The sequence below is a fragment of the Mustelus asterias genome, chromosome 3 (genome assembly GCF_964213995.1).
Source record: "Mustelus asterias chromosome 3, sMusAst1.hap1.1, whole genome shotgun sequence".
NCBI classification, from domain to species: domain Eukaryota; kingdom Metazoa; phylum Chordata; class Chondrichthyes; order Carcharhiniformes; family Triakidae; genus Mustelus; species Mustelus asterias.
The window spans coordinates 49,011,197-49,035,119 of NC_135803.1; the positions used below are offsets into that span (position 1 = coordinate 49,011,197).

The 23,923-nt window shown below is 42.1% G+C and overlaps 1 protein-coding gene across 1 annotated transcript in view; it reads right to left on the bottom strand.

Moving 5' to 3' along the window:
* clstn2a (calsyntenin 2a) overlaps positions 1 to 21,061 on the bottom strand; it is a 253,987-nt gene extending 232,926 nt beyond the window's left edge. The window contains exons 1-3 of the mRNA XM_078210106.1: positions 20,865 to 21,061; positions 20,762 to 20,781; positions 18,936 to 19,058 (exon numbers count right to left, since the gene is read on the bottom strand). Of these exons, the coding sequence (XP_078066232.1) occupies positions 18,936 to 19,058; positions 20,762 to 20,781; positions 20,865 to 21,061 (340 nt within the window). The remainder of the gene's footprint in view (positions 1 to 18,935; positions 19,059 to 20,761; positions 20,782 to 20,864) is intronic.
* Between the last annotated feature and the right edge of the window lie 2,862 nt (positions 21,062 to 23,923).

Consider the following 23,923-nt stretch of genomic DNA (forward strand, 5'->3'; position numbering starts at 1 on the left):
AACTCCAGGAGTATTTTTTATTGTGACTGTCAAAGTAAGGAATGCAAGTGATCTGCAATAAAAGCAAGACTGTAAAAGCTTCTATAAAAATACAAAGGGATAAAGATAAATATAAAGAGATAAAGATAGAGTGAAGACAAATTTATGTCCCTTACAATCCAAAAAGGGAGAATTTATAATAGGGAACAAGGATATGGCAAAGCAATTAAACAATTACTTCAGTTCTGTCTTCATGGAGGAAGACGCAAATAACTTCCCAGAAAGGCGAGGGAACCATGGCTCGAGAGAAGGAGAAATTGAAGGAAATTAATATCATTAAACAAATAGTGCCAGAAAAATTAATGAGACTGAAAGCTGATAAATCCTCAGGGCCTAATAATCACATCTCAGGGTACTAAAAGCCATAGCCATGGAAATAGTGGATGCATTAGATATCATCTTCCCAAAATTCTGTAGGTTCTGAAACAGCCCTGACAGTTGAAAGGTGGCAAATGTAACCGCACTATTTAAATAAAGCAGGGATGGAAAAAAAACAGGGGATTACAGACCGGTTAGCCTGACATCAGCAGTAGGAAAAGTGCTACAGTCTATGATGAAAAGTTGTGATAACTTGTACACAGAAAATATCAGCAAGATTAGACAAAACTAACGTGAATTTATGAAAGCGAAATCATGCTTAACAAAACTACTGGAGTTTTCTTGAGGCCGTAACAAGTAGAATAGAGAAAGGTGATTTTTTTAAATTCATTAGTGGGACATGGGCATCGCTGGCTGGCCAGCATTTATTGCCCATCCCTAGTTGCCATTGTTCAGAGGGCAGTTGAGAGTCAACCACATTGCTGTGGCTCTGTAATCACATGTAGGCCAAACCAGGTAAGGATGGCAGATTTTGTTCCCTAAAGGACGTTAGTGGACCAGATGGGTTTGTTTCCAACAATTGACAATGGTTTCATGGTCATCAGTAGATTTTTAATTCCAGGTATTTTTTATGGAATTCAACTTTCACCACCTGCCATGGCAGGATTTGAACCCGGGTCTCCAGAACATTAGCAGAGTTTCTGAATTAATAGTCTAGCGATAATACCACTGGGCCATTGCCTCCCAATGTGGTGTGGATGTGGTGTATTTGGATTCTCAGAAAGCTTTTGACAAAGTCTCATGTAATAGGATAGTATGCAAAATTAAAGCACATGGGATTGGGGGCAATATATTGGCATGGATTGAGAATTGGTTAGCAGAAAGGAAAAGAGAGTAGGAATAAATGGGCATTTTTTTTGAAGTGGCAACCAGTGACTAATTGAGTCCCACAGGGATCAGTGCTTGGGCCCAAGCTATTCGCAATATACATCAATGATTTGGATGAGTGAATCAAAATCACACCAGCATGAGAAAGGTGAGTGGTGAAGATGATGTTAAGAAGCTTCAAGGAGATCTAGATGGCACGGTAGCACAGTGGTTAGCACTGGGACCTGGGTTCCTGGGTTCAATTCCCGGCTTGGGTCACTGTCTGTGTGGAGTTTGTACATTCGCCTCGTGTCTGCATGGGTTTCCTCCGGGTGCTCCAGTTTCCTCCCACATTCTCCCCATACTCCTTGATGTGTGGGTTAGGTTGATTGGCCATGCTAAAATTGCCCCTTAGTGTCCTGAGATGCGTAGGTTAGAGGGATTAGCGGGTAAACGTGTAGGGATATGGGGGTAGGGCCTGGGTGGGATTGTGGTTGGTGCAGACTCGATGGGCCAGATGGCCTCTTTCTGCACTGTAGGGTTTCTATGATTTCCATGATAGACAAGTTGAGTCAATGGGCAAACACTTGGCAGATGCAGGTGTTTGAATAAATGTGACATTATCCACTTTGGACAGAGAAACAGAATAGTAGAGTATTATGTAAATAATGATAAATTGGGAAATGTTGATGTACAAAGGGACCTAGGTGTCCTATTACACAAATCACTCTGAGAAAGAATGCAGGTCCAGCAAACAGTTAGGAAAGCAAATGGTAAGCTAACCTTAATTAGAAGAAGAGGACAGGAACAAAGATGTATTACTGCAGCTGTTTAGGGCCTTGGTGAAATCATACCTGGCGTAATGGGTGCAATTTTAGTCTCCTTTCCTAAGAAAGTACACTTTTGCCATGGAGGGAGTGCAGTGGAGGCTCACCAGACTGATTTCTGGGAGGGTAGAATGGGGAGCGAATGGGTAGACTAGGTCTGTAGTCCTGGAGTATAGAAGAATGCAAGGGGATCTCATTGAAATGTATCAAAACCTGAGAGGGCTGGATGGACTGGATGCAGGTGTGACGTTTCCTCTGGCTGTGAGGTCTAGAACAAGGGATCACTGTCTCATGATATGGGTCGGCCATTCAGGATTAAGATCTGGAGAAAGTTCTCCACTCAGAAAATGGTGAACTGGTGGAATTCTCTACCACAGAAGGCTCTGGGGCAAAGTTATGGAATATAGGAAGGAAATAGATAGATTTCTAGACTGTGAAGGCATCAAGGAGTATGGGGAGAATGTGGGAGTAGATAGAGGGTCAGCCATGGTCATATTAAAGGCTCAAAGGACCCACTGATCTACTTCTGCTCTTGTTTTCTTTGTTTTTCATAAAAATGTTATTCCATTTCTCAACAAGCATCAGGCATTAACAGGATCAGTACAACTTGCACCAGATGGAAATTAAATCTTCATTCATTAACCACCAAAACATGTTTTCTCAATCACATGAATTAACTTTGAGTTGCATCAATCGACTACCTATTAAGCTCAACAGTATAAAATTAATTCTGAAGAGCAGTCATATTTGACTTGTAACATTAATTCTGTTTCTCTTTCCACATATGCCACCAAACCTGTTGGGTGTTTCTGGCACTTTATTTGCTTAAGATTTCCAGCTTCCATTACTCCCGAGAATACCCAGATACACAAAGGTAATACTGATAATTTCCACTCTAGTGCACTTTCATCCATGAAAGTGCCCTTGAATCCATCAAAGAAAGTCATGCAGTGTTGGTCTGGGGAATCGGACAATCTTCTATGAGACTGCTTAGGGTAATTGGACTGGTCAATATTTAAAAACTCTGTGACCAGCCTGAACAAGTATGCCGCTACATTAGTAAGTGTGTGGGGGAATGTGTGCCAAAGAAGCAAATCCGTCTGTTTCCCAACCGGAAACCATGGATGAACAGGGATATCCACTGCTTGCTGAAGTCTAGGTCTGAGGCGTTCAAGTCAGGCGACCATGACCTATACAAAAAAGCCAAATACGATCTAAGGAGACCCATCAAAGATACCAAAAGACAGTGCCGAGCCAAGCTAGAGTCCCAGGCTAGCCTCACGGATCCTCACTGACTATGGCAAGGTCTGCAAGACATACAGGCTACAAGATGAAGGCATGTAAAATTGTCAGCTTCAATGCACCCCTCCCTGATGAGCTCAATGCATTCTCTGCCCATTTTGAGCAAGAGATCAGCAAGAGCATGCCCTCCACCCTGGAAGCCCTGGATGAACCTATATCTGAGGTCACCATTGCAGATGTCAGAGCAGCTTTCGTGAAGGTCAACCCATGGAAAGCAACTGACCCGGATGTGGTATCCGGACGAGCACTCAGATCCTGCGCGAATCAGCTGGTGGGGGTATTCGCAGACATCTTCAACCTCTCTTTACAAAAGTCTGAGATCCCTATCTGCTTTAAGAAGATGACCATCGTCCCAGTACCAAAGAAAAGCCAAGCAGTATGCCTTAATGACTATCGTCCAATGGCTCTGACATCCACCATGAAGTGCTTCGAAAGGTTAGTCACGGCACGAATCAATTCCAGCCTCCCAGATTGCCTGGATCCACTACAGTTTGTCTACCACCGCAACAGGTCCACAGCAGACGCCATCTCCTTGGCCCTGCAGTCAACCCCAGAACACCTAGATAACAGAGACATCTATGTCAGACTCCTATTTATTGAATACAGCTCAGCCTTCAACACCATCGTTCCTACGAAACTCATCTCCAAGCTCTGTGGCCGGGGTCTCAGCTCCTCCCTCTACGACTGGATCCTGAACTTCCTAACCCATAGACCACAATCAGTAAGGATAGGGAACAACACCTCCTACACGATCATCCTCAACACCGGTGCCCCATAAGGCTGTGTCCTCAGCCCCCTACTATACTCCTTATACACCTATGACTGTGCGGCCAAATTCCCCTGCAACTCGATTTTCAAGTTTGCTGACGACACCACCATATGGGTCGGATCTCAAACAATGATGAGACAGGAATGAGATAGAGAATCTGGTGAACTAGTGCGGTGACAATAATCTCTCTCTCAATGTAACAAAATGAAGGAAATAGTCATCGACTTCAGGAAGTGTAGTGGAGAACATGCCCCTGTCTATATCAATGGGGACAAAGTAGAAGTGGCCGAGAGCTTCAAGTATTTAGGTGACCAGGTCACCAACAACCTGTCCTTGTCCCCCCATGCTGACACTATAGTTAAGAAAGCCCACCAACACCTCTACTTTCTCAGGAGACTAAGGAAATTTGGCATGACAGCTATAACTCTCACCAACTTTTACAGATGCACCATAGAAAGCATTCTTTCTGGTTGTATCACAGCTTGGTATGGCTCCTGCTCTGTCCAAGACCGCAAGAAACTACAAAAGGTTGTGAATGTAGTCCAATCCATCACGCAAACCAGCCTCCCATCCATTGACCCTGTCTACACTTCCCGCTGCCTTGGCAAAGCAGCCAGCATAATTAAGGACCCCATGCACCCCGGACATTCTCTCTTCCACCTTCTTGTGTCGGGAAAAAGATACAGAAGTCTGAGGTCACGTACCAACCGACACAAGAACAGTTTCTTCCCTGCTGCCATCAGACTTTTGAATGGACCAACCTTGCATTAGTTGATCTTTCTCTGCACCCTAGTAACACTACTGTAACACAACATTCAGCACTCTCGCATTTCCTTCTCTATGAACGGTATGCTTTGGCTGTGTGGCGCACAAGAAACAATACTTTTCACTGTATACTAATACATGTGCCAATAATAAATCAAATCAAATCAAATCTTTGACCGAGTTTAGTTCCACACCTCATGTCTGACAGCCAGTGACATGAACCTGGATATGAACTTCAAAAGTGTATCCAACATGCGGGGTAAAACTCAGAAGTAATTTCCATGTGGCATTTTAATGCAACCAATTTATTTTCATTTTCCACCTATATTCACCATCGATTGAGCAGCAGTAGTGTGATGCAGACTCATGAGCCAATTTTAACTTCAGTAATTAAAGGGCCAATCTGAGAGTAGAACCTGTAGGAGTTGGAAACAGAGACACCAATCACAGACGGCGGGTTCAGGATACACAAAGGCTTGAACAATGATTCGCCTGATGAACTGCTGAGGATAGTGAAGAGTCAGCGATAGATGGCCGGAACTCAGTCCCCTCGCCCGCCATGGAATCGGAGCGGATGAGGGTCCAACAATGGAAGTTTCCGTTGGCCTCGGGAATTTCCGGTCTCGCCCGAGTGAAGCTGTAAAATCCTGCCCATTCTTTCCCAGTAACTGGATGAAAAACCTGCTGCTGTCACAAGGGTGATATGGCTGATGTTGGCCGAAGAGTTTTGCAATTGGAAGACTATGTCACACTCCTGGATCAAGCTGAAAACAATTGCAGGTTCACACCTCATCCCTCCACACTAAGCCTAATGGACTACAGAAGTTCAAGATGACAGCTCAGCATCTACCCAAGGGCAATAAATGCTGGCCTTTCCAAGATCCCCATATCCAGGAATGAATTATTAATATAATCACTCATCAGCATTGGTCTATTCTTTCTCTGTTGCAGGAAAAGAATTGAGAAGGAGATGTGAGAGGACTGGTAGTGGTCTACCACAGCCCATACAATTGACAACTGGATCAAGTGCTGGAGATCAGTGCTGTTTTAGTATCACTGCATCGGAGATGGGGACCTTCCAGTTACCTGGTGCACATTAAAAATATTAATGGTACATGTCACACAACCATCATGCTGGTGTGATTTCCACAGCAAGTAAAATACAATCCTCTTCATGATAGATTGCAACATTCTTCCATTGTTTAGCCAATGAGGTATCCAGATTGCATTCACTTCTTTACTGGTTGCTCCTCTCTCAGCACTGCCCCTACTCACCAGCTTGCAGCAACTCCCAGTTCTATAGAAGATTTGGTGTCCCCACCCATACCCTGCCAATGCACTTGCTCTCCCTAATTCCCCATCTTTCTCCCAAGCTCCCATTTCACACTTCTCTCCTTGGTTCCCTCAGTCATCTTCTTTTCCCTGACTTTCAAGCTGCCCTGATTTTGGACCTTCCCTCTGGATTTCAGATCATTGCCCCACCCTTCAGGTTTCAGACCATAGCTTGCCAGATTTTAGACCTCTCACTCCCTTCCTGATTTCTGACCCTCCCAAACCTGATTTCAAATCTCCCACACGTCAATTTTAGACATAGAATTTTAGGCATAGATTTCAGGATTTTAGGCATAGAATCCCTACAGTGCGGAAGGAGGCCATTTTGCCCATCGAGCCTGCACCGACAATGATCCCACCCAAGCCCTATCCCTGTAACCTCATATATTTACCTGCTAATCCCCCTGAAACTAAAGGACAATTTATCATTGCCAATCCACCCAATCAGTCCTTTTGCATATTAGATGCAAACTGCTGAATGTTTCCTCGTGAACAGTAATTCATCAGGTAGCAATTCAACTACATGAACCCATCAAAGACAGTACTTTGGCATTCGTTTCCAGACGAAAATACATTTTCACCTAATTTAATACCACCCCCCGCCCCCCCGCATAATGACCTTGAAACTACTGGATTGCCATATAACCCAATTCAGTAATATCCTCTGGAGAAGGAAATCTGCCTTCATTATCCAGCCTGGCCTGTGACTCCAGATCCAATGTGGTTTATTCTTAGCTATACCTGCCGTATTGGCCTAGTAAACTACTCAATTATATCAACATCGCCATATTATAACAATTATAAATTATAATCCTGATGGACTACAAGCAGAATACAAAGAATCAACCATACTATCCATTGATCCTTCTCCAGCTTCATAGGAATTAGGAGCAGAAGTCGGCAAATTCAGCCCTTCGAGCCTGCTCTGCCATTCAATCAGATCATGGCTGATCTCTCCCTGGTCTCAAATCCACCTCTCCATCTGTTCCCCATATCTCTCTTTCCCTTTTGTTATTAGAAATATGTCTATCTCCCTCTTGAAACCATTCAACAGTTCAGATTCCACTGTGCTATGTGGCAGCGAGTTCCAAAATTTCACCACCCTCTGCAAGAACTAGTTCCTCCTCTCAGTTTTAAATCTACCGCCTCTCAACCTATACCTGTGACCTCTTGTTCCAGATTGCCCCATAAGAGGAAACATGTGGTCTACATTTACTTTATCAATTCCTTTTAAAATGTTATATACCTCGATCAAAACCCTCTCATCCTCCTAAACTCCAGTGAGTACAAGCCTGAACTATTTAATCTCTCCTCAAACCTCAACCCTTTCACCCCCTGAATCAATCTGGTGAACTTTCTCTGAACTGCCTCAAATGCCACCACATCCTTTCTCAAATAGGGAGACCAAAACTGGACACAATATTCCAGATGTGGTCTCACCAACACCCCATACAATTGCAACACTTCTCTACTTTTATGCTTCAGTCCCTTTGCAATAAATGCCAACATTCCATTTGCCTTTTTTATTAAATGCTGCACCTGCATACTGACTTTCTGCGATTCATGAACACAGACACCCAGATCCCTCTGCTCGGACGCATTTGAATCTGCTTTCTATTTAGACAATAATTTGCTTATTTTTTTCTGCCAAAATGGATAACTTCATCCATATTAAACTCCATATACCAAATTTTGGCCCATTTTCCGAGCCTATCTATATCTGTCTGTAGAATCTTTATTTCCTCTTCACTGCCTGCCTTCCCATCTATTTTAATATAATCTGCAAATTCTACTATGTTACACTCTGTCCCTGCTTGCAGATCATTTATATAGATTGTAAATAGTTGAGGTCTGAGGGCTGGCCCCTGCGCCACCCCACTCGGTACATTTTGCTCGCCAGAGAAGGACCCATTTATCTTGACCCTCTGCTTTTTGTCAGTCAGCCAGTCCTCAGTCCACTCTAGTACACTACCCACAGTCCTCTGCGATCTCACTTTCTGGATCAGTCCTTCTATAGAATCATGGCCGATCATGTGCTTCAAGCAGCGGTCAGTGCAGACTGCAGCAGATTAGCTTTAAGTTGGGGCGGCACTGTAGCACAGTGGTTAGCACTGCTGCTTCACAGCTCCAGGGACCTGGGTTCGATTCCCGGCTTGGGTCACTGTCTGTGTGGAGTTTGCACATTCTCCTCGTGTTTGCGTGGGTTTCCTCCGGGTGCTCCGGTTTCCTCCCACAGTCCAAATATGTGCGGGTTAGATTGATTGGCCATGCTAAAAATTGCCCTTAGTGTCCTGAGATGCGTAGGTTAGAGGGATTAGTGGGTAAACTTGTCGGGATATGGGGGTAGGGCCTGGGTGGGATTGTGGTCGGTGCAGACTCGATGGGCCGAATGGCCTCTTTCTGTACTGTAGGGTTTCTATGATTTCCATCTGTACCTAAAACCACATGCTGTTCCAAGTTAAACTCTCTCCTCCAACCCACTCAATAGAGATCACGATTTTTTATCTTCCATTTTGACACATGTGCTTCTCAGAACCACCAACATCAAGACAGATGTGCTTTGGAAACGGAAAAAGTTTCCATAGTGTCAGCAAGAAGTGACAATTTCAAATGAGCTGTCAGAAAATGCAGCGAGAGAGAGAGAGAGCATCCAACAAATATAATGATATATAAGGAAAGGCTAGTTGACATAACAGGTGAAGAGATTGCAAGGCAAAAGCAATTTCAGTACAGCTATATCAACACTTATGAAACGAGTTGCACCTTACACAACACAGACAGTTGCAGAATCAGCAATAGTGACGGATGCAAGCTGAGTTGCCTGTTCCAATTCTAACACCATTACTAATCATATGTGGAATAAAATTGGTTCTCTTGATAATTTTACAGAATGAATCAGGAAATCTAATTTTCTACTCACGTCGTCCTCATCATGAATACTCATTCCCTCAATGTGAAATGAAGACTTGATGATTATGAGAAAACTGATTTTCTAAAAAAAAATCAATTGCTAGATAAATTCATCAATGCAATAAGCAGCCCCAACTTTTTATAATACATAGCTTGGAGTTCCTTTCTTGGTAAATCTATTGCCAAGGGAAGCTAAATGTGCAATGTACAATGTAAATGCACAATATGCACTTCTCTCATATACTTCAGGCACAATACCTTTCAACTCTGCACTTTGGAAGACAGTACAGGCACAAAGTTCAAAGGATCCTCTCATACTTCATACAAATGGCCAGCGTCCATATGTGAACTCAAATGGTGATTGTCAGCCAGCAATTTTAACACAGATGAGACCAATGCATACTTTGGCAGAATTATACTAGAACAGTACAAGCCATGGGAAGGGAAGAAATGTACTATACAACATTGCAATAAAACTGATGATTTTTCTGGATCAGTATCAAGCAGATCCTTGGACTCTTTGCTGATGCTGTCTCCTGACTAATATGTATTATACTTGCATATTTGTATTTGAAGACTAGAGGCTCCCCTGCTGGGAGTAAGCATATTGTAGCAATTACACTCCAGGGTCTTCTCTTACACAGCTTGTTAGATATGGAGTGTTTCAGAGAATTGGAAATGAAAGCAGCCAATATAGTACCACACCAACTAGAGTGTTTATTGGACAGAACACAAGCATCAAGCAAAACGTGGCACTACTTTGGCTTCTGATCTGAAGCAGTCTCCTCCAGCCAAACAGCAGGTAGCAAGATAGGTGAGCAAGTGATTAATAAAGCATCGTGAAATTCATCAATGGAATTTTAGCATATAAAAGCAAGAGAGTTGTGTTAAACATGTATGAAACACTGATTTGACGTCAACGTGACTATTGAGTCCAGTTCGAGCTGGGCACCACACTTTGAAAAATATGAAGGCATCAGAGAAAATACAGAAAAGATTTACGAGAATGCTTCCATGGATGAGGAACTTCAATTACACAGAAAGATTGGAGAATTTGGGACCGTTCTCCTTGAAGGGGAAGGATGCGAGGAGATTTGATCCAGTATTCCAAGTCATGGGCTGAATTTTATGGTCCCCACAATTGGGTGTATATTTGGTGGGCAGACACTGACAGGGGTGGGGAGGGGGGGGGGGGGGGGACGGTTCTTGCTGTTAGCTCACCATCATCCTGCCCATCTGTGACATGGTCCCCATTAAGCTGCAGGCAGCAGATGGGTGACAAAATCAGCAGCCCAACTGCCATTTTTAAAGTAATAATTAATTAATTTGATTTATTATTGTCACATGTATTAGTAAACAGTGAAAAGTATTGTTTCTTGTGCACTGTACGGACAAAGCATACCGTACAAAGAGAAGGAAAGGAGAGGGTGCAGAATGTAATGTTACACTCATAGCTTGGGTGCAGAGAAAGATCAACTCAGTGCAAGGTAGATCCATTCAAAAGTCTGATGGCAGCAGGGAATAACCAAAAGAGAAAATGCTGGAAAATCTCAGCAGGTCTGGCAGCATCTGTAAGGAGAGAAAAAAGCTGACGTTTTGAGTCCAGATGACCCTTTATCAAAGCTTTGACAAAGGGTCATCTGGGCTCAAAACATCAGCTCTTTTTCCTCCGTACAGATGCAGGCTGACCTGCTGAGATTTTCCAGCGTTTTCTCTTTTGGTTATTTGAGTGATGGACTGGGCTTCGTTCATGACTCTTTATAGTTTCTTGTGCTCTTGGATAGAGCCATACCAAGCTGCGATAAACCAGAAAGAATGCTTTCTATGGTGCATCTATAAAAGTTAGTGAGAGTTGTAGCGGACATGCTAAATTTCCTTAGTCTTCTGAGAAAGTAGAGGTGTTGGTGGATTTTCTTAACAATCGTGTTGGCATGGGGGGAACCAGGACAGGTTGTTGGTGATCTTGGATCAACGGAAGCTTGGAAGATTATAGTTAGGGTGTCTGCAATGCTCTCACTTATTTACTTTAAAATTTTAGGATGGAATTCATGAGCGCGCATCATTGGTGCCATTATTTCCTTCATTAATTTTATTTGGCTACATTAATTTTACTGAGTCTCACCACTTGATTCAGTATTAGTTTTCTTGGGATACCCAGCATGCTGTATCACCCTCTGTAAATACCAATGCACAGTAATCATTCAGCATGTCTGCCATTTCCTTCATTGGCAATACCAACACTACCAGTTTTCAAGGGTCACATTGCTCCTGACCATTCTTTTTTCCCCTTTTATTCATAAAATCATAGAATCTATGAAGAAGGCCATTCAGACCATCGCGTCTACACCAACCGCAATCCCACCTAGGCCCTATTTCCTTAACCCCACATATTTATCCTGCTAATCCCCCTGGCACTAGGGTCAATTTAGCAGGGCCAATCAACCTAATCCGCACATCTGTGGACTGTGGGAGGAAACTGGAGCACCCAGAGGAAACCCACGCAGACACAGGAAGAACATGTAAACTCCAGACAGACAGTGGCCCGAGGCCAGAATTGAACCCGGTTCCTGGCGCTGTGAGGCAGCAGTGCTAACCACTGTGCCACCGTAGAATTGAAGTTGTTTGAAGTTTGTGTGTTGAATTTGATATCCCTTGCATGTTCCTCTTTCATATTCCCTTTTTGAAACTCTTGCCAACTGTTATGTCACCTTCTGCTGCTCTTTGCACCTCTCACTTTCATTTGCTTTGATACTCAATTTTGTTTACAACCATCAAAAAATCCTTTTCAAGTCGTCTAACCTTCCTTTGCATGCTTAAATATCAAGCAGGCAAAGGACAATGGCACTAGTTAGGAATGGGCTCATCCTGATGGATCACAAGATTAGCTGTAATTTGCGGTCACAGGCAAAACACAGGTTTCAAATAATAATGTAACTTTTCACAGACTTTGATTTCAAGACTTTAATCTCTAGTTATTTACTATGTAGTTGCATGGGGCCTCAATATTTGTGATCTGACCCATTTCTTATAAGTTTTTTTTATAAAGGGCCCTCATTTTGCTGTCCTCCCATGTTAAATCAGCAGCTTCTATGTACAGTTATAACTCTCTAATACACGCATAAAGCATGGTGTTTGGAAACAGTCCAACACCTTCATTCACAAAGTGGATGACTTGTCAGAAAGATCTATTAATTAAATTTGGCAGGTTTCACTCTGAGGATAAATCACACAGCACCAGAAGACCTTTGATATGCTAAGGTTGGTGTCTACTATATTTGAAATGTTTTACGGCACCCAAATGAATGCAGCTTTAACAATTACTGTTATGTCAGAGACAATATTTCTTGCCTAATGTACTAATATATCAAATGTAAAATTAGAAGGAAACATACTCGGTCACATAATAATAATGTATTCTCTTCCTAATGACATTTAATGAGTTAGTTATCACAGACCGATTGACCATGTATGCCATAAGGACAAAGGTAAACTAGCGATCTTTCTGATCTGTTGGGTTCAGTGACAATTCCACATGCATTCAACCAACGAGCAAGCTGGGTGTTTCCGTAACAATAAACTTGTGGGAATTGACTTTAAACAACCAGCAATAATCAGACAAACTCGAGCAATTTCCTTCATGTTGATCACTTTGTTTGGGCATCAGAAGAGAATTTTGGTAAATTGAAGAATTATCTACTTCACAATTCCCAAGTGAGCAAGCAATTGCAACACATTTCACAGACATGCACTTAAGCGGCAATTGCTCCTTTTGAATACATTGTTATGCAAGTTTCCAAACTAAGAATTCAAACCAGGACTTCCTGAAAATTAAACTCTTAAAAATGAACAACTCAATGTATTATTATGGAAAGGAACAATTCCTCCCGAGCCCCAGATAGCAAAAAGACAAAAAAATTATTAATTACAGTTAAGAGAATGGTCCCTTATCTCGGCTAACTCCAGATTGCCATTCGGTTTTGATCAAATTCTGCTGTGATTGCAGATCTCTCCAAATCTGGAGTCTGAACACATAGCATTGCAAAACAAAAGATGAGATCCTTTCCTCAACAACAAAAAAACACAGTTCCAAGGTCAATTACTAAACGGCGTGCATGCAATCAGAAAGAGACTGGTGAAATTCAATGTGCAAGTAATACTTTCGTAAGAACTGCAAATGTACCAATTCCAGGTGCAGAATTTATACCTGCATTTCTAAATCATGAATAATTGACTCAGTCATACCCAAAACTGCTTATTATGAATCTTCATATTTTCAGTGCAATACTTTATGCCGAATTATGTCCACAAATGGTTAGGTTCAATAGTTAATAACAGTTACAAGCACATCATTTTGGGCATTGGATGTTTTTCCACCAAAAACATGAAAAATTCATCTCCTATTGCATTTTAATGTAAATCTCCAACTGCAAAACACTTAACATGTTGACATCCAAGGAAGTTCAAAAGCAATCCAATAAAAAAACTCACCAAATCTGTAATTTTTATATTTTATTTGCCACCTTCTCATTGTCATGCACAATTTTAATACAATGTTATCATGAACTAAATAGATAACACATGAAGCAAACAGGAATTGCAATTCAACCTGGTATCATCTCTGAAAAATCCAGAGAGATTTGGGGGTAATTAATATAAATTTTATGTTGTTTAATGCAAGATATTGGTCTGTCACAGAAATTCCTCTTCTGATAGTCTCTAAATAGTCCAACTGATAAGTATATCATTTGCTGTGACTCAGGTCAGCAAGGCCCTAAATTAACCATGTCTTTCTGCTAAGGTGAGACCAATGATGAATGGCTCCAATTGCCCTCAGTGTGGCCAGGTAGAAGAAAGAAAAGAATATCAGCCAAGCCTCTGCTCCTGTTTGCTGTGAAAGGTTAAAATTAATTTATTAGCCACAAGTAAGGCTTACATTAACGCTGCCGTGAAGTTACTGTGAAATTTCCCTGTTCCATCTCAGCACGTCTTTCAGACTGTGGGAGGAAACCGAAGCACCCGGAGGAAACCCACGCAGACACGGCGAAAATGTGCAAACTCCACATAGATAGTGACCCAAGCCAGGAATCGATCCCGGGTCCCTGGCACTGTGAGGCTGTGAGCTCAGAGGATTAATGTGAGGCAGCAGTGCTAACCACTGTGCTGCCCTTGTATTTTCAAAGAGGATTAAGTGTGGTTGTTCTGACATCTGCATTCAAATAATTTGTGTCATTCCTTATCTGGATTTAAGGCATGAGCCATGGCTCAGTAGTAATGTTCTCACTTCTGAGTCAAAAGATTGAGAGTTCAAACTCCATATAGAGATTTCAGTCCAAACTTAAGGACAACAGTAGCCAGTGTAGTACTGAATATTGCATAAACACTGCATGAATACTGCAGTGTCATGGGTGCTGTCTTTCACATGAGACAATAAACTCTTCTCAGGTGCCCATGAAAGACTCCACAGGCACAATTATATGGGCCTCCATTTATTCATGGGTTTATGGACAGGATGGGTAGAGGGGCACATAAAATACTCCAGGTGGCCTTCTTGCTGTATACCCTCCTACCCCAAATCTGTCTGAAATTTTACATGCAAATTGTGGCATTTAAATGTCCATTTAGCGCTGCTTCCTGCCAAGGCAGGCATGAGGTCAACGAGGTCAGGGACATGAACGGAGCTGGTAGTCATCCTGCTCAGGAATTAAGCAGGGAAGAGAAGAAGGTGGGAGGTTGGGGGAGAGGGGGGCTCCATCACTGACTGCCTAAAATAGCAGGATGAGAAATTTCAGATGGACATATCGAAGAGCTTGCGTTCTGGTACCACAAAGCATAAAGAACTTCTACATTTTTTTGTTCAGCTCAGAGGATTAATGTGGTTGGTTTCTACTAGAGAAGTTTCAGGTTTAAGGCACAAAGATGGCTGACCCTGAAGCCTTGTCAGTTACATCAATTCTAACGTGTCATCAAGCTTTAGCTGGGCTGCACGCTGAGATGTCTCACCGTGGCAAAAAATTGCATCCTTAAGGAAAATCTAACCCTTCATCTGTCGCATTCTGCATGATTGCACTTTGTCCCCAAATAAGTGCTTTGTGCTTTTGAAATGTATGTTCTAAAGAAGGCTACAATCCTACTGGCAGATTTCACATGCAAGTTTGGATGGAGACAAATTGTTTTTGGCAGACAAAACGAACAAAGCATAAAAATATACTTAATCATGAAGACCTGGCATTTCTGCCTTGATGTTTTCAGCACAGTTTCTCAGATATCAGTGCAATCACTGCAAAGGTGATGGAATTTAACTGCATATTGCAGTCAACACAATTGAAGGTGCTTCGAAACTCATGTTAAAAACATTGTGCTCGAATCGAGTCCCACTCCCAAAACCAGTTATGCCCCAAGGGGGAATTAATCAGCATTGGAAGCTCCCACTAATTATCCTCTGCTGCAGCTCTACAAAGGGTTCCAAGGTTAAGCTGGAACCTTTGGGCACAAGGGTATTGATAGATATGACTCAAAAGGTTTTGGCTCCTTCCTGTTTGGTTCACTTAGGAACTCACTATTTGGTTCTGAATTTAACTGGTAAATAATTTTGTATATCTTTTAAAGATAATTTTTAGTTTAAGTTAATAATAGGGATGATTTGATATTGTGACCTAAAATGCTTATTTTTTGTGAAAAGCCCATTTTCAACTGTATTAACGAACCTTTGGCAAGTTATCCAAGTGAACTCGATCAAGGAATTTCCATTTAAAACCAATAATTTCAAACAAGTCATATTTATACAGTACCTTAACATAGTGAAAGATTCCAAAGTGCTTTACTTGAACAAAGTATGACACAAAAGCACAAAAGAGATATTTGTTAAGAATACCGAGGTGGGTTTTAAGGAACATCTTAAAGAAGCAAAGGAAAGAAGAAAGGCGGAGAGGTGTGATGGGAGAGGCGGAGGGGGAAGGGGGGGAATTTCCAGAGCCTTGGGCTAGGCAACTGGAGGCATGGCAAGCAGTGTGGGACAATTATAACTAGGAATGCGCAAGGGTCAGAACTAAAGAAGCATTGACATTGAAGATTTCTGGGGCTGGAGGGGATTACAGATATAGGAGAGGCAGGACCTGAAGGGATTTGAAAACAAGGATGACAATTTGGAATCAAGATTTGCTTGACGGGGAGCAAATGTAGGTCAGTGAACACAGGGGAGAATGAGAATAGGTCTTGCTGTGAGTTAAGGCAAGGGCAGCAATGTTTTGGATGAACTTAAGTTAATGGGGTAGAATGTGGGAGACTAGCCAACAGCAGAAAAATAAATCATTTTTAAATTATGCCTGATTGCACTGGGGCGGCACGGTGGCACAATGGTTAGCACTGCTGCCTCAAAGCACCAGGGACCTGGGTTCAATTCCCGCCTTGGGTCACTGTCTGTGCGGAGTCTGCACATTCTCCCCGTGTTTGCATGGGTTTCCTCTGGGTGCTCCAGTTTCCTCCCACAGTCTGAAAGATGTGCTGGTTAGGTGCATTGACTGAACAGGTGCTGGAATGTGGCAGCTAGGGGAATTTCACAGTAACTTCATTGTAATGTTAATATAAGCCTTATCTGTGACTAATAAATAAACTTTACTTTTAACGTTTTGGAAGATTACACGTTTGCCAATAGGAAAATTTAGAGTTTGAAATTTAGAAGGATGAGGGGGGATCTCGTTGAAACTTACAGAATACTGAAAGGCCTGCATAGAGTGGACATGGAGATGATGTTTCCATTAGTAGGAGAAACTAGGATCAGAGGGCACAGCCTCAGAGTAAAGAGACAACCCTTTAGAACCAAGATGAGGAGGAATTTCTTCAGCCAGGAATGGTAAGTCTATGGAACTCATTGCCTCAGAAGGCTGTGGAGGCCAGGTCATTGAGTATATTTAAGACAGAGGTTCTTGATTGATAAGGGGATCAAAGGTTACGGGGTGAAGGCGGGAGAATGGAGTTGAGAAACTTATCAGCCATGACCGAATGGCGGAGTAGACTACCTCCCCAATAGCGACTTTCACCACCAATGAGCCAACAGATAAATCTTCATCTAATTTAAAGTCTAAATACATGAAACTCTGCTAATAAAATAGAGTTGTGCAAATTGCATTTATGTAATGTTTTATGTGGATTGAGAGTTCTGTCTGTATATTGTAAATAGTATGATTTTAATTTTATGAAAACATTCTTCAAATTTTATTGCTTTTTCATTATTAGTTTACATTTGTTTTGTGATTGATTTCTGTAATGTTGAAGATGCCCCTACCAAACACAAACATATGCTTAATTTTATGTGTAACACACAAGTATTCTTTGTGAGTTAGAAATACCAACTCCTTGAATCATTTTAATGAAATCATCACTTGTACTGCCGATTGCATTAAACCATACAACTGCACAACAACCTTACAGCAAAAATGATTTCATTATTAGATACCAAAGCTCCAGCCTCAGCCTTTGCATATTTTCTTTTTCCAAAAGTGCTGCAAGATTACGTGACTAAAGAGATAAAGTTGCCTTCGCATTATGTAGACTGTGTCACATATACAGATTAAACCTTCCAGACAACAACAGAACTGGCGAAAGAAGTGGTAAACAACAGAGAGCTGAGCTAAACAGTTCAGCAGGAAATGGTGAAAAGGGTCAGTTACAAAAAGGCAGCAAATATATTAGGTAATAAAACATTAACCAGACAGCACTGTCAGCTTACTGGAGGAAAAAGCAGACCACCCTACAGAAAATATTTGTGCAAATCCCAGCAATTGATAAATTATACCTTCAAATAGTCAATCTTGCTTTCTTTCAGGTAAGATTTTTAAAGTCCCAAAGGCTATTAGCACTTGGACAATAAATTCAATTTAACCAAAGCAAATTAAAGTGGGGAATCCCTAAATTACCCTGGAAACGTTATTTCAAGCTTAATTAACTGAAATGACCAAAGTTATAAAAAATGTTAATCATCTCTAACAGAAGGCTAAAATATACTGTTCCACAAATGTTAACATGCAGCACTGTAACCAGCATGGTTTGAATCCACAGTTTACAACTACAAATCTGCAGTTGAATACATATTATCTTATTAATTAAGTGTAACTGACAGGCCATAACATAAGCTTAAAGATGAAGAAATACATTGAAACTATTGGCATCAACAGTAATTACATTCAGAGACACTAGCCACGTTCAGTCATGAAGACTGAACTAGTTGTGTAAGGCTAATCTATTTTAATGACTCAGCAGCCAAGGATATTAGTGAGTCTTGTAATGGTATAAATTATTATTGATGAAATCAATAAAGGTGTAATTATTCCAGCAATTTCCATACAGCTGCCAAATGAGAATCAGATAGCCATCGTTTTTAATGGCAAACTGATCAATTCAATTCATTTCTAAATACACTTCATAAACCTACACACTTTTTGTAACAACAACACTAATGGTCCTGTAGCCACAGTCACAAATAAAGTGCATTCAGAGACAGTGCATACATAGATTCACATCACTGACTATCAAGAATGCTGAATATGCCTGCTTAAATTCCTAGCACATGACAAAAATTCTTTAAGAAAATGAGCAAAAGATAAAAGTTGCTGTCAGAAAAATCTGCAAGTGAAATTGTTTCTTTCAAATTCAAGGTGGAAAAGTTTCAGAAATATCATCTATCATTGCATGATGTCAAAGAGAACCTGTACACTGGTGTCAATCATGAGTGCCACGGTCTCACAGACATTATGAAACAAGAGCTGGAAAAGTTTCGGTTCTTTGAGATGACTAATGATGTCTCAACTCACCTGCATAGCGCACAGGTGCATCCTTGTCCAAAGCAACCAGTGGTGGATCGAGAAAAACAGTGTCATTGTTCTCTGTTATCACGCCATGGTAGGATGTCTCAATCCATGGTTTGTGCTTGTTTACTAAAAGCAAAACAAAAAGACTCAATCAGGAAGTGTGAATCAGATTATTTCAATACCTCTTTTTAGGTCAACTTTTTGCTTCCAAACCCTTAACAGTTACACTGGCTAGGAACATGGAATCGACAAGTTAATCTATAACATGCCAGTGAAATGTATTTACTTGGCTTCCTGCTGCATCGTTCTTCCTCTGTTCCATATTCTGCCGCTTTGATTTCTAACTGGGAGAACTTTACACCAAGCTGCTTGCTTTTTCATCCAGGAATATTAAATCTGTCATTATCATTAAGAGTGGCACTACTCCAAATGAAAACTGCATCAAGTTCATCCAGTGCAATGTTGGTCAACCATGTTACATTAAACATTTCCTCTGCCTGAAGATTCTGCTCATGGTGTGGATTTCCAGAGGATGTATCATCAAAAATTGAAATCAGGGTTATGGTGGGTTTCAATAACCTGTCTGTGACCCCGAACAAAAAGAGCTACTTGGCAGTTTCAGGAAAACCCACGCCTCATTATCTCTGAGGAGCTACCAACAACTACCTATATGCTGCACAGCTTGACATCAAAGAAAGTAATACCAAGACCACATTTAATAACACAAGCAGGCCAGAAGAAGACTGCTAGTTTGCTAAAGGCCCCTCAACTTTTCCTTCAATCTGTATTGGCTGAGACATTTAGCAATCTTCGAAACCCAGCCACATTCCAAACAATGGATACACATCCTTTGCTGGAAAATGGGTGGAAAGGTGGGAGGTCATGTAATGTAGGCCTCTGGCTTGATGAACAAATTAATATTGCCTTACTGCATTGGATCACTCTGCCTGCTCTTTATCATCTGACTAACAGCCTCACAGACAAGGAGCTCCAGGCACTGTCTGCATCATTTCCTTTGACAACAGCTTCTAAAACCCACCATCATCAGGAATAACAGGGAACATGTGAACACCACCACCTGCAAATTCCACTCAAAGTCATATGCTATCCTAACTTGGAAATATATCACAATTCTTTCACTGTCACTGGGTCAAAATCTTGGAACTCCTTTCCTAATACTACATCACATGGACCATGGTTCAAGGAATTGGCTCACAACCACCTACTCATGGGTAAATAGGAATGGGCAGTATCTGGTGGCCTTGCCCAAATCAGATCCTCAAATTCAACTGACATCAAATCCAGACGCAATGTGGACAATCCTAAATTTCTAGATGTATCATATTGCAGATTGCTATTAAAAATTTAGGATCATTTTAACAAATGCAACAAAGTTGTATTTGCCTGGTCTAATTTGTTAATACGACTGAAGTGTCTCTCTGCCAAACATTAGTCGACCACCTTGGAGCTCACATTGCTGGAATACACAATTTTATTGTTTGTTGCTATGAGCCCATTTCAAATGTTACTAATGAACAATTGCTGTAAAAAAAACACTCCTCAACTAAATGCAACATGAAGCTGATTTCAAAAGCATTGCAATTGTTGCCAAATTCCTAATTATTCCTCATATATTCAGTCCTGATACAGGCAGGCACTTAAGGGCCTTAATATGTTCATGAGCAGGTTCCTCAGCCAAGGCTCTGCCCACCCAGCCATGAAATTGCATCTCAGTCGAGGTGATCAGGATCCCGGGGGGGAGGGTGTCCCACCCGTGTCCCACCCATACAATTTGACCCCACCCCGCCCCAACCAAACTCAGAGCCCACTTTGGTGGGAGCGTAGATTTCTGCTCCATGTGTAACACAATCCATACTTCAGCAAATATTTTTATTACATCAATTTCAAATTTATTTGAATCTGAAAACAGACTGCAAGATTACAGCTATAATGTAATATTTCAGTTTAACATTGGGCTGCGCTTCTGATAAAACAGATTGGGCAGAATTTTCCTTTCTGTGTAGTGCTAGACGGGAAAGTCGGCATGATTCCAGTTGGCTGATGTGACAGACTAGAATGAAGGATGGAGGAGTTTGTTCATGTTTTGTCTGATGTTGTGGCTCCGGCATGCACGTGTGTTAAAGTCGCCATGGAAATGGCGGCAGCCACATAGGAGAGCCAGCAGTTTCGATTAGATCAGTGCTTAGACCTGCATACCATCACTCTGGCCAAGGGTGCATTCCAACAGCAATGAGGGCAAGAGGTGGACAGGCTATCTTGACCTCCTTCCATGTGCCCTTTCTCCTCAAGGTATCAGGGAGTAGACCCCCAGGCACCCCAGGAACATCCACCCAGGATGCTCCAAGGGTACCTACTGATCTAAATTCCCTCTGCCTCTGACACCATCAACTCCAGCAGGTCAGGCCAAGGAGGGTGCACCTGTCCCAGAGTAGGAGACCCTTACCAAACCGGGGCCTTCAGGGGACACCCACCAAATTCATCTCAATTGAATTGAGATTGAAGTCAGCTAATTGCCTACACCTCTGCTGTGGATGTCAGGGCTAGATGTAGCGATAGCGTTCAGGAAATTAAGTTCTGAATGCACAATAGTAGCACGGGTTGTTCACTGTAAATGATCTGGGCCATTGTTTAGCATATTTCACTTTTACCCCTCTCCAATTCTCAGGCATTGAATGGTTAATAGATGTGATGCAAGCTCCTGTGTTTGTTTAAGGGTACCAAATTAATGGCCTTCTCCCGCTGCCACCACGCTCCCGCTGCTTCCCAGTTTTCTCTCATCTAGTTCCTCCATTGCATTCAATCGTACTCAGTTTAATGACAGCCTGTAGTTCCACGTCAGTGACACAGGTGGGATTTTCCGGCTGCACTTGCCCCAAAACCGCCTGAGGTCAACAAATCTTTGCATGGTCTGCCTCCCCGCCCCCCCCCCCCACCCACCCCCCCCCCCCCCCCCCACCCACCCCCTGCCTGTTACAATTCCCGTGACGGGAAAATTCCCCCCATGAACTTTGGGTTAAAATTATGACTGGAGAATACACGTCAGCCACCCTTGCATCTTAGGCAGATATTATGTGACCTCCCGGGAATTACTTATCAAGGTTACTGACTATCCTGATGTTGTCTCACTGAAATCTACGCTATGTGGATATGACCAACGTTGATGTCTTTTCATGCAAATGCACATTGCAAAGGCATTTATTTTATTACTGAGAGGTTTTGGTTAAAGTAGTATTCACCGTCAAGCACCACAGCCTTTCATGTCTCTATCCAATATAATTTCTTCTCTGCAATTAAGGCTGAACGCTATCCTTTTATTATCCCCACTCTCCTTACATTTGATGCTGAACCATGGAAGTTGGTTCCACTCAGTGACATTTGAAATGTGTGTAAGAGGGGAATTAGTGTGTGAAGCCAGAGGTGTGTGCTCACCCCTAATGAATCCATCCACTTTGCGGGGAGGATCACAGTTTGTTCCTTAATGGCTGGGTTTGATAATTGACTTCAGTTCCATATACGTTAACCTCATTAGTGAATTAATTAACACATTGCCATTTATGTTAGTTTGTTACATGACCTCACAATGGCAGACGGCCGGAACAATAATACCATCTGGCACATTCTTGGACTTGGGCACTATGGTGTCAATTATCACTGGCATGCTGTGACCTGTAGAAGTTAATGTATTGAATATGCAAAATGAATAAACACTTTTTATGTCATCGTTGAATTGAGGTTTATTTTCTTCCTCTGAAAACTTAGCAACACCTGTACAAAAAGGCACAGATGATGACACCCAAATAAAACCCTGCCCAACTGGCCATTTAACCATGTACCTATGGATTACCAATCGTACAATACCAGATTGGATTGATGACATTTTATTGAAAAAGGCACCATGCATTTGTATGATTCCGATTGTGAGGTTCCACAAATGTCATTGCAGTGGTAACCTTCAGAGCAGCCGGCACTCGATGCCCTCAAAGTCCATGTGATGTGTGTTTCTCACAGAGAATGTAGTAAAAATGAGCATCTAAAGCCTCAGACAAAGCAAGCAAAGGCATCTGCAGCACTATCTTTCACTCATCACCATGTATGAGTTGTGTCTTCTGTAGACTTTTGGTTGTGCCAAATGCCTTTGCAGATTTGGCCCTTCCTCATCCGCATTTGCATCATCATGGAGCCCAGTTGGCTTTTGTTCTTCAGGGCAATGGCCTTCCCAAACTGTGTCATTGGGCAATGAGCCCTTCTTCGTATCATTCCAATCTGGGCTATCAAGAAGGCAGTGTTGCCTGCAGCCTGCATTCTCCACTCTTGTGTCTGTGGATGGATACAATTGAGCAATCAACGCAAGTTCCCATGGAATTATCTCCTTCCATATAGAAGGCAGCTATGCATTGTCCACACTCAACTGTCCCTTGGTTTGCAAAACACATAGCAAGGCAACCTCTTGAAGGCTGATATCATCCTGGAGGATGACAGGTGGCTGAGCATTTCCCTCACAGGTGATGGCGCATTCACAACATGGGGTTTCATGAGGGTCCAAAAACACAAGACCTAGAAGCCACAGTCAACCTTGTGTAGATTGTCCAGCAGTGGCCTGGACAATAACTATGGACACACTATTGTATCCATACCCTGACTGCAAGCATGATATCTTGAATGCCATGACCAATGCACTGGGAATATGGAGGCTTTAGAGCTCACACTACCTCCGTGCAGCAGAATAGCATTGATTGTTGGACCCAGCATTCATTCCGACATGCCTCTAAGGATCAGATGCCAATTTAGACCATATGTACCACAACACCCAAAGGAGGATTGAGAGTTTGTGGGGCCTTGTGCTCAGCTTCATTTTTGGTCCCCATCGCAGGATCTGAAGGCAAAAGTCCATCCTTTGTACACGTTCTCTCTTTCCCCCCCTGCTACTACCCCTCACACTCACTCTTCCCACCTAACCCCACCACCACATT